Here is a 21132-nt window from a genome sequence, read left to right as displayed (position 1 = left end):
TCCCCTTTATTCCCACCTGAATTAGTGAATTAAGCTCCCTGCATAAACAACAATGCTAGTCTCAAACACTTGACATCCAAAGCATATGTAAACACTGTAGAGATCAGCTCGTGTACAAGTCACTGAACCAATAGGTTATGCACTGCCATAATCTTCTCAAATGTTCAATTAAGTGGGTATGTCATTTAAATTATTCGGAACACACTCAGATGGTTTTAGAATCAGATCGACCGATTGCAACTCGCGCCAGTACCCGGATAGAAAACGTTAACTTCATATGAATATTTCGTCTCACTGATACTAGCTGCACCGTCCGGTATCGAACAGTTGAAGACGTCAAAACGATCTTCCGAGGAACAATATAGTTCACAGGAACCCGTTCCACAAATCAGTCTTCGCCACGACTGTCGTAAGGGTTTTATTGCTGGATTTATTACTGCACTAACGTACAATCGCTCATCATCAGACACCTAACATCTTAGTATAGCAGAACGGGGACGGCTGCCTGGGGTCATTCATTGTATGTTAATGATAACAAACAAGAATACTACGTCGACGCCATACAATGTGCCACACGTCTCCAACTGTCCTTGCGTAGGAAACTGTGCAACCCGCAACTAGAACACCACGTGATAGATGTTGACATTTAAAAACGTTTTCCTGAAAGGTCCTTCCTACTGCTCTTCCTCGAGGCCTGTCTGTGGTAGGATTTCCACCCCCGCCCCTGACCGGACCTGACTGATGTTGCCAGTCATTCAAATCGTTGCTTACTTTACTTACATACATAATTTAAAGGCACAATACAATTCACACAGCTGACCATGTCGCTTTAATGTCCTATTTCCGACTTTCACTATCGGAGTGTACCAACGGCGACATGAAGCCAGATGGAAGAGAATCAATTTTATGTAAACCGTTCGGATATCAATTTGGCACGACCGTTGTCCCAATCACCCTTATGTCAATAGACAACGAATTCAATCTAGCATGGGCGCTGAGCCGTTTACCATAGTGAAAACCGTGGTGAAACATGTATAACCTCCTTGTTTTGAGACGTGAGTACATCGGCTTACACGCACATTCTTGAATTGTTCAATCTGTTTGATCCGCAGAGGTGTTTGCTATTACCGTAAAGTTTCGATACGAAGGCCTGTCATGAATATTAACAACTGCTAAGAATAATAAATATAATGAGTGTTTCACGCATGTGTTGTAAAAGTTAACTTAATTAAACTGGTTACCCCTAGTTCTCCAACTATTCGAACAAAATTATGGACGTGAATACATCTAACAGTTTGTGATTGGGGACTTACAGCAACTTCAGCATTTATAATCAGTTATATGCAAGAAGTGTCGGGTCCTGTGGGAATATCACAACAAACACGTGTGTTCCCATTCCAGACACTGCGTGGACCACAGGCTTGTCGACAGGGTCGACGTACACGCCAGCTGAAAGGTGACAATGTATGCTCCAGCTGTGATAGTGTATAAACGTATGACGATATATGATGCTTACGCTATCAATCACTGGTTTTCTTGGCGTCGACTCAATATTGTTTCCGTACTGTGGAGACATAACTGTATCACTTACATGACTGGGGATAAATGACATCCATCTACACCTTGACAAGAATCCTGTCACGTGCAGTTTTGTGAGTGCCTCAATCTGATTGGTGGGATATCTTAGAGGAAGAAATCTTCGAATGAATATTTTCCCACCAATTTTCCTCATTCGCAACATGTGGAAAATGCAGTATTTGATTGACCGACAGGAATGTTTGATGTCTTTGTATTTGAGTCCCCGGGATCTCAACATAACACCTGTACAGGGTCTTGGAGTCTACCAACTATAGCCAGGCCTCGATGTAGCTATGTAAACATGCACCATTGCGACATATTATTATTTAACCTATTGTGTCTGGTGCAACTGGGTTTTCATGTCAAAACGCATCTGGTGCAAGTGAAATCAAGATTCTTAGATCGAGCCCTGAATATAACCAAGTACATGTTTGGATCATAAATATGCGTTTTAGTATTATGTTCTAAAACAATATATATGCCACATTCATTTTAAACTAATTATAAAGAAGTAATAAAATATCTGATATCCAAACAGTAATAACATATTCCTGACACGGGCCTATACCGGGAGCGCTCACCAGGGTCTCGTCCTTCCAAAGCCGGTGTGCTCCGACTGGGGCTAGTATGTACAACCGACGTACATAGTGGCACTACGTTTGCTTTGTGAAACGAAGCACAGGGACAATTTCAGCACACACATCATACATGCTGCTCCCACCACCAAACACCACACACCACGAACTTTAGATCACTCTACAGTCATCGTTTTATCTAAACATCAAAGGTGCCGATCCTTGGCCAGGTGAGATTTCTCTTCCGCCGAGTTAATGCAAAATTGCTCTACGAAAGTGGCGTCTCTACCGTAACACCTTAATTACAACGTACAGACGGGGGCGATATATTTTATGTCAATAAAACGGCGATAAAGTCAGGTTTCCCAGGAAAACGTTTCCGTGGGATTACCAATACGTGCTACAATCACAGGAAAGGGGTGGTTTAATCTCGGACAGTGTGCAATCGTTGACACCAAGGTTAGGCGTGGCGGGATTGTTCTAACTACGGGACTTAACTACGTTCACGTTTGTGTACATCATATTTACTTCATGTTCCGGAAATTGGATATTGTTTTTTTCGATCACCGGCCAACAATAAAACTATTGTCAACTGTAATATTTGATATCTATACAGGGTTTGTAATACGTTCTTTAAAGAAGTGCTAGTTGAGATCAAACCATCATGGTATCAAAATTACGATTAATATATAAAGTTTTAAACATATAATATGCAGCTAATAAGAAACGAGAAAGCAGTTCAATTAATAGTTTTGACTTTGAACTTAGCCTTAAGGAATGTTGCATCACTTGTGCCTAGGCTAATCGTGTGGTAACGATAAGTTTCTATAAAGAATGATTGAAATTATTTCATTAGAGCTCCGAAAAATATATCAAGATAGGCTAAAGTTTCATCGAATAATTGAAATGCTGAATCAAGTGGCAAATATTGATACTTTCTAAAAAAAAAGCTTAATTACATAAAAAGATTTCTCCGCTTGTATAGCAAGTGTGTCCCAAGTGTGTTTGAATAATATTTTAGCATGAAAAGATGATGCATAAATACTTGTCCATGTCCATCTTGATATTTTGTAATACTTCTTTTTTCGTCGTAGGTACGTCAATAGACAAACCTCATATTCACTTTGAATGTGTTTTGTAATAATGTATCAAAGATAGCGACACTGTCGGCAAACATCAGTATTGACTGATCAACATTCCTCTATTGTCGTAAGGATTATTTCCTTCACTAATTCTGCAATATACAATAGGAACAGAACAGGTGGCAATAGGAAGCCTTCTCAAACACCTATTTCTGTTGTAAATATATCAGTTATTACATACCTTTTAACTCGTACAGATGCTTTGACTTGTGTGCATATATTGTGAAACAAGCGAAACGGATTACGTTTCCCGTGAATACTATATTAAAGCAATAAATACAGTAACTTCAGTCTCCCCACAGAGACAAAGGCTTTTCTTACAATCTAACACTATAGATTCCACCTTGTTTTCTGGAATACTTTTCTCTGAATCCTGCTCGTCATTCTGACACAATGTGTTTGTGGACAGCCAAGTTTTAACACGGTTGTGTATTATCGAAACGGATATTTTATTAAAGTGTTCGGCAATGCTATTGCTCTGTAATTAGTTGTTTCATTATCCTCACCACCTGATTTGTGCAGGTGAACGATTAATCCAGCGATCCAATATTCAGGACAATATCAAGTCAAGAACGACGCTCTTAGTAGGTAGCAATAAGGAATGCTTCAACAGATAGCCCATCTCCTCGATTTATCTTTTTTCAATTTGTTTAATGATAATACAATCACATCATACCACTTCCACGAAATTCACCATTACCATTGCATTCAAAATGATCCTTAAAATGGACCCCGCAAGGGTTAGAATCTATATCAGCAGGATGTTTTAAGAGAGATCTAAAATAGTTAAACCAATTGTCAGTAGATTTTAAGTCTAGTTTTTGTTGGAACCAATTCGAACCAGGAATCCACGTTTGATAAGTAATTAATATCCAGGTAAATATTGGGTATTAAGGATATACGAGTAAAAATAAGCTACTTTGAACATACAAGTAACTATAAGGTAATTAGAGTATACTAGATATAAGGGAGTTGGAATATAATCTGAGTTAGCAGACACATAAAATGGATTTTGAATTACTTGCATCATAACTACTAAGAAATGGTTGTCCTCCTTTACGGCGACACGCCGTGATACGACTGAAATCCTGTTAAAATATAACACACTGAACCAAACACGGCATGACAAAGAATATAGCCTACAGAATCAGTGGATGCCAATGTTGAACCAGCATAGAACTTGCTGTGTTGATCATACACAGGTGATGGCAGCGTGTTACATCAGCTGGTAATCACTTGTCAAACCGGTGCTTCACCCGTACACATTCTCGCCGTATTGGTCATAACACACCCCATAACCAGAAACAAAACTGACATCGGTCATACCGAATCGACATCTGCGGTCAAAACAAATTACATTGGGCGTGAAGAGCGTGATCTCATGCAAGGCGAAATGACGTCATGCCCATGTTGTGTCTAGCATTTCCCGGACTTGACACCGTATTGAGGTCGGCAACACAGCTGCATAATATAAAGCAGAAATAGTTGTCAAGAAGCAGAATGTAAGCAATGCCAGCTCGTCCTGTCGCCAACGTCAAACAAAGAATTAACAAAGGGCTTGGACAAACATATTTCAATAACACAGCTTTCAATGATGAAAATCCGGGTTGTCGGAAAATAACATTGGTACTTCTAATGAGGGAATATAATAACGGCAAGGTTTTGAGATTAAATCTATGGATAACATTTTACAGTTCAAACAAGGTCAATAGTAACTTATTTACTCGGTGTACGGATGAAATGAAAGTTGATTCACCAAAATGAATATTGACAGGGGCAGACAGAACATAATTTGGTAGAATGTAAATCTGGAAACAAAGGAACATTGAACGATATAGGTAACTATACAGACGGGCTAACGATGGAATGAGCTCTCATAACATGCATAGTTTATGTACATTTATGAATGTTTTAATAAATGTAAAGAATTTTCGACCAAATATGATTATATTTTTTCTGATTCGGGGAAATTATATGCATGTGTAAGATTTCACTGTTTTATGATCGAATAGGAAAGCATTACAGATGAGAATTTCTGGGGTTTTAATCTTCTTTGATCTCCTTTCATGAGAAATGTGGATGTTTCCTGCATACGTATCAGCCTCTACGTGGAAACCAGACAGAGACAACTGGGTTCCTCTCTACACACATAGTGTAGGTTCAACGAGGTGGTCGCCGCCGCGCACTCCAACAATAGGACCTTCGCCACGTTGAGAACAAGTAGAAAGCATAGCGGATCACAACAGTTGACCTTGCAAATCACGTAAAATCATACCTAATTCTAGCTACATCATCTGCATACGTCCCCTGACCCCTCTGGCGCATGACATTAGCACTGGATGACAGCCGCCGGTTGTGGTAGGGTCACCATTTCCAAGATTAGACATTCTCCGTGATAATCAAGTAACGCTCGTTTAATTATGGTCGCTGGAGCCCCCGAGATTCCCTAATGAGATAATATGCCACATATTACGAAAATGTCATTAGAAGGTGATTTATCGTATATGAAATGACGTTTATCACTTCATTAATTTTCAGCCAAAGCCTGCCCTGGGAGAATGGCGGCTGTAATCAGATCTTGATATTTATCAGCTATTTTCATAAAAATCCCACATCTTTTATCTGCACTGATACTTGAATTCCATGTAAATGTGACAATTGCCTCCTCATTTGGCGGTGATGTTGTTACAAAAGGCGATTGTTTTTGCATGTGATTGTTAATGTTGGTTCTCTGCGAACATTTTACCGGTTTCCCGATGCTGTCATGTAAACATTTGCTTTAATGCGATTACCGGCGCTACAAAACCGTGATATTGAATGGACGCTGTATCTATTGCCCAGTTTGGAAACGACAGTCTCAGCAATTTCAACTGATGGGTGTCATCTCATTGACAATTAGCCTTTGGATCAAATCTATTAATCAAACTCGCCGATTATAAGAACGACAGAAACAAAAGACAGATAGGTAGGCATGAGCTGAACAGATTTATCTTGAAGAAATGTTAATCATTGTATCATGCTGCATTTCCCATTGACAAACTCCTCACTCAAACTGCGGAGCACTACGTGGAGTGGATGTGAGATCGCACCACAGTCAGCGGATAATTGGACAATGATGTTTGGACCCCTACAACTTTCGCGAGATTTAGATCGGGAAAAAGGTTACATCACTCTCAACCTGCGATGGTGGTGATGTTTTTGCCATCAATTATGTGCGAACATGTGCCGTCCTTTCTGGGAACCTCGGTATTTATCTTAATCAAACTCATGCCACACTGCTCAACGACTGATGCGGCAGGCGGAAGAAGAGAAGCTCAAGCGAGAAAACTTTAAATTGAACATAGTGCTTTGTGCTCATTTTCGTGTCTTGTGGGTTCGTGACTTAACATAATGAATCATGGTTTGTTTGCAAAAGTGACCGACTTGAATTTACCGCTATCTGCCGTCAACAGAGCCACTGCACATGTATAACTCGCCAAACTGGCGTCCCGCGGTGCTGCATGCACTGACATCTTTGATGTTATCATCTGTGTTGTAGTGTACATCTCAGTAAGGAAAGACGTTTTATCCCTTCCTTTACATGTAAGCCTACCCCTTGCGTTCTGCGCCTTAGGGGCTATCAAAGAAAGGGGGTAATTGGGGAGACATTTGAGCTGCAGCAAACATGGGCATTTAAGGTGACTTGCGTAAATGTGTTCAATTCAATCATATGTGAGGGTCTAATACTTGAGCATGAAAACGAACAACAGGTCTTGTTTTGCCAGTTGGTTTCAACACGGCAGAGTTTGATGGGTCAGATTAATGGAAGAAAACTAAAACTGCAGTGAAGAATGAATGAATTTCACTGATCCAAACAATGCCTTGATATTACATTAAACGCTTCCGGTCTCGTCAGGAATAGACAGTGTAGTAACTGCTATCTCTGTCGACCGCATTCGGTCTCTGTGGCCGGCGCGGACAAGGTTGAGTAGATGTTGTTAATGCACGATGCCGTATTCGTGCACAAAGTTTGTACAACAGTTCACGTGAGTAACGTACTCCAAAGAGAGCGGAGAATGTAATTTTGACATTAGACATATCATCGACCAGGACATTCAAATTGAAATGGACTTTAAGTGTATCCGTCGTTGGGCGTTCGTTGGTGTGTTTTGTCCGATGTGAGTGATTTTGTGAGTGGGTATGGTTTGCCTCCGTGTTCAGGAATATTCCAGCAAACCACGACGGGCCACAAGGATGGGCCACACACAGTACACTGAGCTGTTTTATCTGTTCATTCATCCAGACTCGTACCTTTATGGAACCTACAAGGTCGAGGGGGGCGGTCGGGTAGCCTAGTGGTTAAAGTGTTCGCTCGTCACGCCGAAGACCCGAGTTCGATTCCCGACATGGGTACAATGTGTGAAGCCTACATCTGGTGTCCCCCGCCGTATTATTGCTGGACTATTGCTAAAAGCGGCGTAAAACCATACTCACTCACTCACTACAAGGTCGGGGCCGCCTATCTCATTCCGTGCAGAGACATTTTGACATGTTTTGGGGGATACTATTTTCGCAGGATACTGAAAGGATGATGTGTCGATTTAGCGGTCATTGAACCTTTTTCTACAGTACCCTGTCGCTCAAACAGACTTTAAATGAAATTTGACAAAAGCAACGGGTATTGTCCTAACGAAAGCTAAACAGCCGATGACATGTCTTATGACGGTCACATTGAACCATTATTTTCGTATACTCCGGTCATGACCGAATCGCTATAGGTAAGCGTTCTTCGAAGGTTTAAGGTTCTAGTTTCAATATTTATTTCCGACTCATCTTGCTTCACAGCAAAACAGCTAGTGGGCGTTAAACAACGAGTTACTGGCATAATAAGGGCACCTGACCATTTGAGAAGGACAGCTGAGCCTGACGCTACACTCTTTAATCTTAAACTTTTGAGAAATGAATGCGCACACAAAACTTTTATATTGAGTTTAATTGTAAGTAAGTTTAGATTAACGCCGCTTTGTTCAGTATTTTAATTACAGATCCCGGCATGTCAGCTTGGTGTGGGACTACGACCACAGTGATGCCGGTGTTACACATTTCTGTGGTCTCTCATTTCAACTATACATCCCGCAGCCACCTAGTCTTTCGAAGATTTTATCAAATTAAAAACATCGTTTTAGCATTATCATCTCTTAAAGCCAAAGCATTGAATAACACAATTGTACATATACTAGGCCACAGGGTGGAGCTTGCTCCCAAGACGTATATCAGGACGTTAACGACATCCGGAGCCTATGATACCCTGTACACAAAGGGTGTCATATTCAATAACTATCCTCTTATTTCTTTTTTTACAGGGGGTATCGTCTCATAACATTATATCCACAGAAAGCCTCGTGAACGCCAAGCGTCGCTCACTGAGGCGGCGAGACGGCGGTTTCTGCATGGCTAACGTGGTTTGTGTGTTCGTGAGAGAGACCCCTTCACCGAGATCCCATGGATGTCCATGATCCTTGCCAGGCATTTTTCAATCATTACTTAAAACATATAAGAGAAAAGTTTGAGAAATGCGTGAAGACGAGCGAAACAGGAAAAAAAGACGGGGAAGGAGAATGATACAGTGGGAAGGGTAGACCGACCAAGAGGTTGGCGATACAGGGAGGGAGAGATACAGGGAGGGAGAGATACAGGGAGGGTGAGATACAGGGAGGGAGAGATACAGGGAGGGTGGGGATACATGAGGGAGAGATACATGGAGGGAGAGATACAGGGAGGGAGAGATAAAGGGAGGGTGAGATATAGGGAGGGTGAGATACATGTAGGGAGAGATAAAGGGAGGGAGAGATACAGGGAGGGTGAGATACAGGGGGGTGAGATAAATGGAGGGAGAGATACAGGGAGGGTGAGATACAGGGAGGGTGAGATAAAGGGAGGGAGAGATACAGGGAGGGTGGGGATACATGAGGGAGAGATACAGGTAGGTAGAGATACAGGGAGGGAGAGATACAGGGAGGGAGAGATACAGGGAGGGAGAGATACAGGGAGGGTGGGGATACATGAGGGAGAGATACAGGGAGGGTGAGATACAGGGAGGTTGAGATACAGGGAGGGTGAGATACAGGCAGGGAGAGATACAGGGAGGGTGGGGATACATGAGGGAGAGATACAGGGAGGGTGAGATACAGGGAGGGTGGAGATACAGGGAGGGAGAGATACAGGTAGGTAGAGATACAGGGAGGGTGAGATACAGGGAGGTGAGATACAGGGAGGGAGAGATACAGGGAGAGAGAGATACAGGGAGGGAGAGATACAGGGAGGGAGAGATAAAGGGAGGGTGAGATACAGGGAGGGAGAGATACAGGGAGGGAGAGATACAGGGAGGGTGAGATACAGGGAGGTGAGATACAGAGAGGGAGAGATACAGGGAGAGAGAGATACAGGGAGGGTGAGATACAGGGAGGGAGAGATAAAGGGAGGGTGAGATACAGGGAGGGTGGAGATACAGGGAGGGAGAGATACAGGGAGGTAGAGATACAGGGAGGGAGAGATACAGGGAGGGTGAGATACAGGGAGGTGAGATACAGGGAGGGAGAGATACAGGGAGAGAGAGATACAGGGAGGGTGAGATACAGGGAGGGTGAGATACAGGGAGGTAGAGATACAGGGAGGGAGAGATACAGGGAGGGTGGAGATACAGGGAGGGAGGGATACAGGGAGTTAGAGATACAGGGAGGGAGAGATACAGGGAGGGTGAGATACAGGGATACAGGGAGGGAGAGATACAGGGAGAGAGAGATACAGGGAGGGTGAGATACAGGGAGGGTGGGGATACATGAGGGAGAGATACAGGGAGGGTGAGATACAGGGAGGTGAGATACAGGGAGGGAGAGATACAGGGAGAGAGAGATACAGGGAGGGAGAGATACAGGGAGGGTGAGATACAGGGAGGGTGGAGATACAGGGAGGGTGGAGATACAGGGAGGGAGAGATACAGGGAGAGAGAGATACAGAGAGGGTGAGATACAGGGAGGTGAGATACAGGTAGGGAGAGATACAGGGAGAGAGAGATACAGGGAGGGTGAGATACAGGGAGGGTGAGATACAGGGAGGGAGAGATACAGGGAGAGAGAGATACAGGGAGGGTGAGATACAGGGAGGTGAGATACAGGGAGGGAGAGATACAGGGAGAGAGAGATACAGGGAGGGTGAGATACAGGGAGGGTGAGATACAGGGAGGTAGAGATACAGGGAGGAAGAGATACAGGGAGGGTGGAGATACAGGGAGGGAGAGATACAGGGAGGTAGAGATACAGGGAGGGAGAGATACAGGCAGGGTGAGATACAGGGATACGGGGAGGGAGAGATACAGGGAGAGAGAGATACAGGGAGGGTGGGGATACTTGAGGGAGAGATACAGGGAGGTAGAGGTACAGGGAGGGAGAGATACAGGGAGGGTGAGATACAGGGAGGTGAGATACAGGGAGAGAGAGATTCAGGGAGAGAGAGATACAGGGAGGGTGAGATACAGGGAGGGAGAGATACAGGGAGGGTGAGATACAGGGAGGTGAGATACAGGGAGGGAGAGATACAGGGAGAGAGAGATACAGGGAGGGAGAGATAGAGGGAGGGTGAGATACAGGGAGGTGAGATACGGGGAGGGAGAGATACAGGGAGGGTGGAGATACAGGGAGGGAGAGATACAGGGAGGTAGAGATACAAGGAGGGAGAGATACAGGGAGGGTGAGATACAGGGAGGTGAGATACAGGGAGGGAGAGATACAGGGAGAGAGAGATACAGGGAGGGTGAGATACAGGGAGGGTGAGATACAGGGAGGTAGAGATACAGGGAGGGAGAGATACAGGGAGGGTGGAGATACAGGGAGGGAGGGATACAGGGAGGTAGAGATACAGGGAGGGAGAGATACAGGGAGGGTGAGATACAGGGATACAGGGAGGGAGAGATACAGGGAGAGAGAGATACAGGGAGGGTGAGATACAGGGAGGGTGGGGATACATGAGGGAGAGATACAGGGAGGGTGAGATACAGGGAGGTGAGATACAGGGAGGGAGAGATACAGGGAGAGAGAGATACAGGGAGGGAGAGATACAGGGAGGGTGAGATACAGGGAGGGTGGAGATACAGGGAGGGGGGAGATACAGGGAGGGAGAGATACAGGGAGAGAGAGATAGAGAGAGGGTGAGATACAGGGAGGTGAGATACAGAGAGGGAGAGATACAGGGAGAGAGAGATACAGGGAGGGTGAGATACAGGGAGGGAGAGATACAGGGAGAGAGAGATACAGGGAGGGTGAGATACAGGGAGGTGAGATACAGGGAGGGTGAGATACAGGGAGGTGAGATACAGGGAGAGAGAGATTCAGGGAGAGAGAGATACAGGGAGGGTGAGATACAGGGAGGGAGAGATACAGGGAGGGTGAGATACAGGGAGGTGTGATACAGGGAGGGAGAGATACAGGGAGGGAGAGATAGAGGGAGGGTGAGATACAGGGAGGTGAGATACAGGGAGGGAGAGATACGGGGAGAGAGAGATACAGGGAGGGTGAGATACAGGGAGGGAGAGATACAGGGAGGGTGAGATACAGGGAGGTGAGATACAGGGAGGGAGAGATACAGGGAGAGAGAGATACAGGGAGGGTGAGATACAGGGAGGGTGGAAATACATGGAGGGTGGAGATACAGGGAGGGTGAGATACAGGGAGGTGAGATACAGGGAGGTGAGATACAGGGAGGGAGAGATACAGGGAGGGAGAGATACAGGGAGGGTGGAAATACATGGAGGGTGGAGATACAGGGAGGGTGATATACAGGGAGGGAGAGATACAGGGAGGGTGAGATACAGGGAGGGTGGAGATACAGGGAGGGTGGAGATACATGGAGGGTGGAGATACAGGGAGGGTGAGATACAGGGAGGGTGATATACAGGGAGGGTGGGGATACAGGGAGGGTGGAGATACAGGGAGGGTGGAGATACATGGAGGGTGGAGACACAGGGAGGGTGAGATACAGGGAGGTGAGATACAGGGAGGTGAGATACAGGGAGGGAGAGACACAGGGAGGGAGAGATACAGGGAGGGTGGAGTTACAGGGAGGGAGAGATACAGGGAGGGTGGAGATACAGGGAGGGAGAGATACAGGGAGGATGGAGATACAGGGAGGGTGGAGATACAGGGAGGGAGAGACACAGGGAGGGAGAGATACAGGGAGGGTGGAGTTACAGGGAGGGAGAGATACAGGGAGGGTGGAGATACAGGGAGGGAGAGATACAGGGAGGATGGAGATACAGGGAGGGTGGAGATACAGGGAGGGAGAGACACAGGGAGGGAGAGATACAGGGAGGGTGGAGTTACAGGGAGGGAGAGATACAGGGAGGGTGGAGATACAGGGAGGGAGAGATACAGGGAGGGTGGAGATACAGGGAGGGTGGAGATACAGGGAGGGTGAGATACAGGGAGGGAGAGATACAGTGAGGGTGAGATACAGGGAGGTGAGATACAGGGAGGGAGAGATACAGGGAGAGAGAGATACAGGGAGGGTGAGATACAGGGAGGGTGGAAATACATGGAGGGTGGAGATACAGGGAGGGTGAGATACAGGGAGGTGAGATACAGGGAGGTGAGATACAGGGAGGGAGAGATACAGGGAGGGAGAGATACAGGGAGGGTGGAAATACATGGAGGGTGGAGATACAGGGAGGGTGATATACAGGGAGGGAGAGATACAGGGAGGGTGAGATACAGGGAGGGTGGAGATACAGGGAGGGTGGAGATACATGGAGGGTGGAGATACAGGGAGGGTGAGATACAGGGAGGGTGATATACAGGGAGGGTGGGGATACAGGGAGGGTGGAGATACAGGGAGGGTGGAGATACATGGAGGGTGGAGACACAGGGAGGGTGAGATACAGGGAGGTGAGATACAGGGAGGTGAGATACAGGGAGGGAGAGACACAGGGAGGGAGAGATACAGGGAGGGTGGAGTTACAGGGAGGGAGAGATACAGGGAGGGTGGAGATACAGGGAGGATGGAGATACAGTGAGGGTGGAGATACAGGGAGGGAGAGACACAGGGAGGGAGAGATACAGGGAGGGTGGAGTTACAGGGAGGGAGAGATACAGGGAGGGTGGAGATACAGGGAGGGAGAGATACAGGGAGGGTGGAGATACAGGGAGGGTGGAGATACAGGGAGGGTGATATACAGGGAGGGTGGAGATACAGGGAGGGTGGAGATACATGGAGGGTGGAGATACAGGGAGGGTGAGATACAGGGAGGTGAGATACAGGGAGGTGAGATACAGGGAGGGAGAGACACAGGGAGGGAGAGATACAGGGAGGGTGGAGATACAGGGAGGGAGAGATACAGGGAGGGTGGAGATACAGGGAGGGAGAGATACAGGGAGGGAGAGATACAGGGAGGGAGAGATACATGAGGGAGAGATACAGGGAGGATGGAGATACAGGGAGGGTGGAGATACAGGGAGGGTGATATACAGGGAGGGTGGAGATACAGGGAGGGTGGAGATACATGGAGGGTGGAGATACAGGGAGGGTGAGATACAGGGAGGTGAGATACAGGGAGGTGAGATACAGGGAGGGAGAGATACAGGGAGAGAGAGATACAGGGAGGGAGAGATATTTCAGATGTGGGTCCAAACAAACGTCCACCCCTCAACCACTAGTCCCAGGGACCCAAATGTAGCTGATGATAGTGTTAATGCTGACAAACAAGTCATTAGACGTTTATAGACAACGATTGACGGGACATGCAGGGTTGATTGGATGACATATGCTTCACTGATTCAATTAACTTTAATAGTGTTTGTATTGGTCAGCACTATAGTTCTGATTCCATGCTGTTCCATGAGTTGTAAGGTCATGTAACTGATGGGTGTGCGGACGGACGGACGCTGAATCATTGTCACTTGAAACTAAACCTTTGTCAGTGAAGATAGATGGTTTCATCAGACAATATATACACATATATATATGTGTGTGTGTGTGTGTGTGTGTGTGTGTGTGTGTGTGTGTGTGTGTGTGTGTGTGTGTGTGTGTGTGTGTGTGTGTGTGTGTGTGTGTGTGTGTGTGTATGTATGTACATATCAATCATAACATGGTTAAGTTAGAGAAATCGCTCGGAATTGTTGATTATAGATAGACATTGATAGACATGTAATGAACCCACTGCTCAACCTAAGTGGTCCCTGTTATAAATTCGCTTATGATAGTTGTATAGGTCTCGTATTGCAACCCTTCTGTAGAAAGTCGTGTGATAGTTGTACTAGTCTATTGTGGAAGTGATGTCAACCATACCTAGATGTACCACTATCAATAGGAATGCTTTCAAAGAATGATAGCATGTCCGCCTGGCTGTCGGGCATAACGGGACATTGACATGTTTTAGACCAACTGGTCACTGCGCACGGGTACATATCCTTGGTAAGGGTGTAACAGTAACGAGCGTGTGGCCAGAACATGAATACTTACACACACCAGAGTTGTAAATCGTATGTAAAGATGAGACTATTTGCTTGAATAATGGATGGGCAACATGCGTTGGTGAGCACCAGACCAAGCCTGGGCGGTGTTTCTATAGGAGGTGTATATTGGTAAGTCGGGAATGACCTTTCAAACTCGAAATCCGAGTACGAAAACCATAAATGATTAATGGTTGATCGAAATAGCAAATACAATATCTGGATAACTGATCAACTACTGGTAGTCCAGGATAAGTAAAGCCAACTCACAATCCGTGTTTGAGACAAGAAGATCGTGCACAGAATTTGGGCAAACATATTTAGTTGTTACAGGTAGAGAGATGTACGCATGTTGTGCACGTGCAGGTCATGACGAGGAAATTGACCTTGCTCCTGTAGACTCACGCGTTGCTCATAAGACTATCAAGAGGACGGTGTGACAAGTCCATACCAGAGTTCTCGAAAAGTCGTTTGATAGAAGTTAATTACAAACAAATAAACATGTCAAAGCTGGTAAGCATGTTCAAATCATACCTTCTCAGGCTCGAGAATTGGCCTATAATGTCACAACGTGGAGGAAGAAGGTACAAATGTACTGTCAAGCACTGTCAAGAGTCTGTATCTAAGCTAAAGCGCATCAAAACATATGGCTCGTTTGTTTCTATAACGCCGAACTCAATAGTCCAACTATATGACGACGGTCTGTAAATATACGAATCTGGACCAAACAATCCAGTGATTGACATCATAAGCATCGATCTACGCAACCGGGATACGAAGACTAGCATCAACCTTTTAACCTTCTATACTATTCTATGCCGGATCTTCACAGATCTTCAGGGGGATTTAGCATAGTGCCCCAGGTAACACTTCAGGTGATTACGATTGCTACAAAACCACTTGTCAGCAAACCAGTATTCAATAATAGTCACATCCAGCTATGTATATCTGTGATTGATTTCAACGATTAACGTGAGTACCGTGGTAAAAAATTAACAAAATATCAATATATAATTATCCCTGTGGTGTTTGATAAGCAACGCGGCAAAGCAATAATTAATCTGAAACACGTGAAATACACGCAGTGCCTATTTTCAACATACACTTGCAACCGACATAAGAAATAATCAAACTTATATGCGTGTCTTTGTTCCTAAAAGGAAATAATTGCGAAGTCTGATTGATATTGGCTTCCGTGTGTAATCACTGTAGACACATCAGGGACTGGTTGTGCCCTGGATGCCAGGAACACCGGAAACTGTCAGTAGGGGACAGTAGGGGACCACTACAGTCGGTCTGGCTGGCTGGCTGGCCCTGCTGCAGTGACGTAAGGAGGTTAACGATGTAAGCCATGTGGACTGAAAAACGATTTCAGATGTTTAGAAATGGCAGTCATTAATGACAGTGTGTTGCAGCATCAAGGCTGTGTTATTCAACATAATGACGTCATACCTGTAGGATACCGACAGATACACACACTCGTTGCTAGTTCCACCTTTCACTAAGTTAAGGTAATTAGCGCTTTAAGACATCTGGTCTGGATGCAGAATGGCCAGCAGTTGATGTACTGGGATGGGAAAAGCTGAAGGTCTGCTGCGCTCTGCGTGTGCGTGTGTGCGTGTGTGCGTGTGTGTGTACAATATCCTATTAGCAGTGAGTATTTTAAGAGATATAAGATACTACGCGCTGTGGGAGTATACGTGATGTCTGAATTGTTCTATTTCTCTGCCACGCTTCATGGGTAGTTTCTGACCACGTGAAGTACAATGTACAAGTGTCTGTGCAAGACTTGACAATGACTATAACATCATATTGAACAATAACGTGTGCATGCTTTAGGGAAGTCATGCACGAACATTGCGCAATAATTCATCTTATAACTGAAATGAATCCATACTTTACAAGTCAACATTGCAAACTCTATACCACCCCAACCTTTCCTATGACGCGCAGGCCGCTGTCGTAAATAGGTCCATTGACCAGTAACAGAATTGGTCAAAACGACATTTGCGTCTTGCGAGCAAGACATACGTGTAATTAGGGTGCTCCTAAACTGTCGGGTTGATAGTCGTCACACATATTGAGCTAGGATACAAATAGTTGATATTTGAACTCCAACTCCATTTTGCAATAACTTATAAGTGGCAGTTCAAACGACTCAGCTCTTGATATCTACTTATCATGAAGGTAAAGTCATTGTGTAAACCCTAGACGACCCAGGGGAACCCGTGATGACCAATGGCAAAACCTGATAACTTATTACGCCAAACAGCCGCCCATACCTACATGCGTGAGGGACAGTTATCTTTCAGTGTGTCATATGAATAGTTTCGAATCAATAATGAAAGTTGACTTTGATGATGAATTTGCATCTCTGTTTCACATGCATTAAAGAGGCAATGTACAATGGCAGCTTTGCCAAGCAATGAAATACTGGCTAACCTCTCATAGCAATACACATGGTTGTAGCGTTTTTCTCCTGGTAGCCATTTTGTATTATATCTAAGGTTGCATGTTATGCGCTATATTTGGGACACTGCCCTCAGTTCTGCTTGATCAACACTAGTTCACTCAGCTCGAATCTATTGTTTGATTGTCGTTCAGCTAAGCAATATTCCAGATATATGACGACGGCCTGTAAATAATCGAGTCTGGAGCAGGCAATCCAGTGATTGACATTATGATCATCGATCTCAACAACCGAGATACGATGACATGCATCAATCAAGTCAGCGAGCCTGACCACCCGATCCCGTTAGTCGCCACATCCGACAAGCATAGTCGCCTTTTACGGCAAGCATGGGTTTGCTGAAGCCTGTTATACCAGAAGAATGGTAGCCTCGATTGACTCATGTCACTCAAATGATTATATCGAACGCAGCACGTAGTAACAGTACTGCATGTAACAACATACACAAATAGCGAATACATCGTAACATTTTGACTGCTACGCTAAACTTGAATTACTGACTTTGCTGGTGACGATATATGGCTCACACTCATGTCTCCGGAATACGCCATGGCATATTGATGTATGAAGCGAAGGCAGAAGTATCACAACCATATCACAGCGGTGTGAGATCAGCATTCGGGCCAGACATATAGTGGTCGACAGTAGCAGCAACGATCCATGCCTATCTGCTTCAACTCATTTCTACTTTCAATAATCTGGAGTCAAATACTGTTTCAAACATAACTGCAATGTACTATACTGTCTATACACAAATCTAGTGCTCTCAATAACTCTGATTCCCGCCACCAGAGCACATACTCAGAAAACACACGTTTATACCGTAGCTAAAATGAAGAAATAAAAGTACATCTCAAAAGCACAACCTTCAACAAACATTTCCTCCCGCAACCATGGAGCCATACATTAAATTTCCCTGTGGATATCGCGAAGATAGTACAAGAAATTGTATGACGCTCGTCGGCAATGTGATGGACTCTAATGGTCCAGCATCGCAGGGCCCAACAAGGTTGGGAGGACGGTATAAACGCTTCCAGTAGTTGGTAAAAGGGTTTTAAGGAGAACCAGCTTCGTGTGCGTTAGTTGATTGCACTGCGCTGACACAAACACAGCGCATGGTGACTTCTCCGCCGCATCGCCTATGTCATCGTGATATCGGTCCCCCACGCCTGCCGCTAAGATAGTGAAGTGTCCAAAGGGACACGGACACATGTGAAGGTGCATATAGACAAGATTTTATGTCTGGGAGAGTGATAATTTACGGGTAACATGTGTTAATGTTCTCAAGCGGAGTGAAGTATGTTCAATGGCGGTGAATTTACAGTTTCATATGTATTTCGTGTGTTACTAATGACGGTATGGACAGAGACGTATACGCCTGTTTTAAGAGGACTGTTGGATGTTTCCTTATGTCAAGTGTAAATATTCCATATTTTCAAAATATACACCTAGCAGGTTTGAAGTATAATCGTTTCATTTCATCTCACACATCAAACTATAATAGATCCATGTATGTAAAAATATAAAACATTCAAAGATATTCCACTACATTGACGTCACAACGTCCTCAATGAATGGAAAGATCATCCACATTCCACGACCTATAAGTATGCATTTAATCGCGATGAAAATAAATTGTCATCTGTGAACGAATATAGTTTGTTTCATTATCCCTCAAACTTAGAGCAACCTCAAAAACGTTATTCTTAAACACATCGCGGATATGGATAAACAGCTGGCGGCTTCTCCTATCGTGGAGTTTATCAAACAATGCAGCTAGAAGACACGGACAGCCCTTAGTCAGCAAATGTTATTCTTCTAGGCTGTTTCTTAACTTCCTAATCAAACATGCTATGTGTTGGTGCCCATTTCAAATGATGGAAGATGAAGGGTGCTCAAATCTTTGATTACATAAGATAGACAGACGTGCAGCATTTTAGCGCCTGCGTCAAATGTGCTAATTTTAAACCATAGGTCGCCGGATAGCTCACTTCCGTGGGCCAACAACTCGAAAGTGAAAAAAAGATAAACTTACCGGTCGCCATAGCAACAAGGGGAACCTGTTGGCAACTAGGGCAGAGACAGTCAGGTGGAGCACAGGTAACAAAAATCCCAAAAGTATAGCGATGAGGGACCTTATAGGCATCATTGCGTATATCATAAATATGACATACACGGTCTGCCATACTCCGTCCGCAAGGTTCTTCTTAGGACGTGGACGATCAGGTATATCCAATCCAAAATCCAGGGGCAGAGATGAGATTGCGAAGCAAATTAATAACAGGAGCACAACGTAGCACACAACAGGGAAGTGAATCTCCTTCATACAGCGGGTATTAATCAGTATCAGCAAACCTAAGAACACTACAAACTGTACAGTGAGGTACAGGGCCTCCACAGTCACATATTTTGCATAGGAGAAATCCAGGATCGCTAGGCATAACGAAAGGAGTATGAAAAGCCCCAACAAGTATCCCAAAGCCGATTGTTGAAGCTTGTAAACGTATCTCCCATACAGATGCTCCAGTTCGTCACAGTGGAAGTGGTAACGACTGAACAGACGGCGGACTCGTGGTCGACGAGATGTCTTCAACATAGGGGTATTCTCCATGTTAAAGTCTGTTCCTTGTTACAAACATACACCACTATTAAGATCCTGTGAGTGTGAGTCAGACATGGTCCGAGTCGGTATAAACGTGGCTGTCTACATTGCCCTCACAAAGTTTCTTGAAGTAATCCAACTCGAGCCTAGAAACTCCACCGTGCTCGGCGACAGCAACTAACTGATGCAGTTTCCCGACAGAGAATGCTAGTCCGGCAAATCACAAATGTAATCTTCTTTCTAGTATCCCGCGCACTAGACCAACACACATGTCACGGGCAGGCGATGTTCGTACAGAGAGCAGACGATACATCTGCACTGAGCAGGCGACAAATGGATAGAGAGAAAAGGCGAGAGAGCGCCATGGTGCGAACGTGCAACAGGCCTTTCGTTTGCAAACTGGCCTATTTGTGTTGGTAGATTCAGTGGAACTACTGTAAAGTGGATCGAAAGCTAGTCCTACCGCTCTCCATTGTGCAGGGGCAGGCCGGGCTTCGATACAGATATGCTCAACACTCTTCCACTGCAGTCAGGGCCCAGAAGCATTAGAGGCCAAAAATAGACATGGGTGACGTCACACGTGAGAGTTTCCCTCTCTGTCTCCCTCCCAATGGTTCAGACCGCAACCCAAGAGCGATCTGTGAATACCTGTGCCATGGATGCACCGCGGAGGAGTTGCTTTGTGGGAGAGAACGTCCCACTTTACAACTTAATTAGCCCTCATTACAAAGCCACAGGCCGTGGACTGCCCCTTTGAAACTATTATGATGGTCGGCCTTCACTTTCGACTCTTTCTGGCTTTGCTTAGATTACGTATCTAACTACAATTGCAGTGAGATAAAATTACCAGTTTTGTGGCAACATCCCCGCAATTTTCCGACTGGTCTTCGGCGGAGAGTGAGTGTATTGATTATAATGAGCTTCAGAACAATTCTAACTTCTGCTTCAAACGACCTGATCAACAGTGACCAGGCGAGTATAAAAACATGGATCCGTGTGGCCGATTAAGCAGGGACGTTTGTGATTTCCGATCCAGTGACGATAAAATCTTAAAGCGATGCGCTGTAATTCTCATACGCAACGTGGGTGTTTCAGAGTGGAACGGTTTATGGGATAAGGAAGTGCTGTGTCAAGACTTTTGAAGCAGCAGCCGGGTACTGGTGTGGTGATGAGGGGTCGGGTGGAGGGACACGGATACTGGTGTGGGATGGGGGGTCGGGTGGAGGGACACGGGTACTGGTGTGGGATGAGGGGTCGGGTGGAGGGACGCGGGTACTGGTGTGGGGAT

At 45.1% G+C, this 21132-nt stretch overlaps 1 protein-coding gene across 1 annotated transcript in view; it reads right to left on the bottom strand.

Moving 5' to 3' along the window:
- LOC124125393 (adenylate cyclase type 1-like) overlaps positions 1 to 20471 on the bottom strand; it is a 119516-nt gene extending 99045 nt beyond the window's left edge. Inside the window, exon 1 of the mRNA XM_048386747.1 lies at positions 19278 to 20471. Within this exon, the coding sequence (XP_048242704.1) occupies positions 19278 to 19853 (576 nt within the window). The 5' untranslated portion in view covers positions 19854 to 20471. The remainder of the gene's footprint in view (positions 1 to 19277) is intronic.
- Positions 20472 to 21132: the final 661 nt, after the last annotated feature.

The sequence above is a fragment of the Haliotis rufescens genome, unplaced genomic scaffold, assembly GCF_023055435.1.
Source record: "Haliotis rufescens isolate VD_foot unplaced genomic scaffold, xgHalRufe1.0.p SCAF_10, whole genome shotgun sequence".
NCBI lineage: Eukaryota > Metazoa > Mollusca > Gastropoda > Lepetellida > Haliotidae > Haliotis > Haliotis rufescens.
Note: the sequence above shows the minus strand (reverse complement) of the source record. Positions and strands in the feature narration are given on the sequence as shown.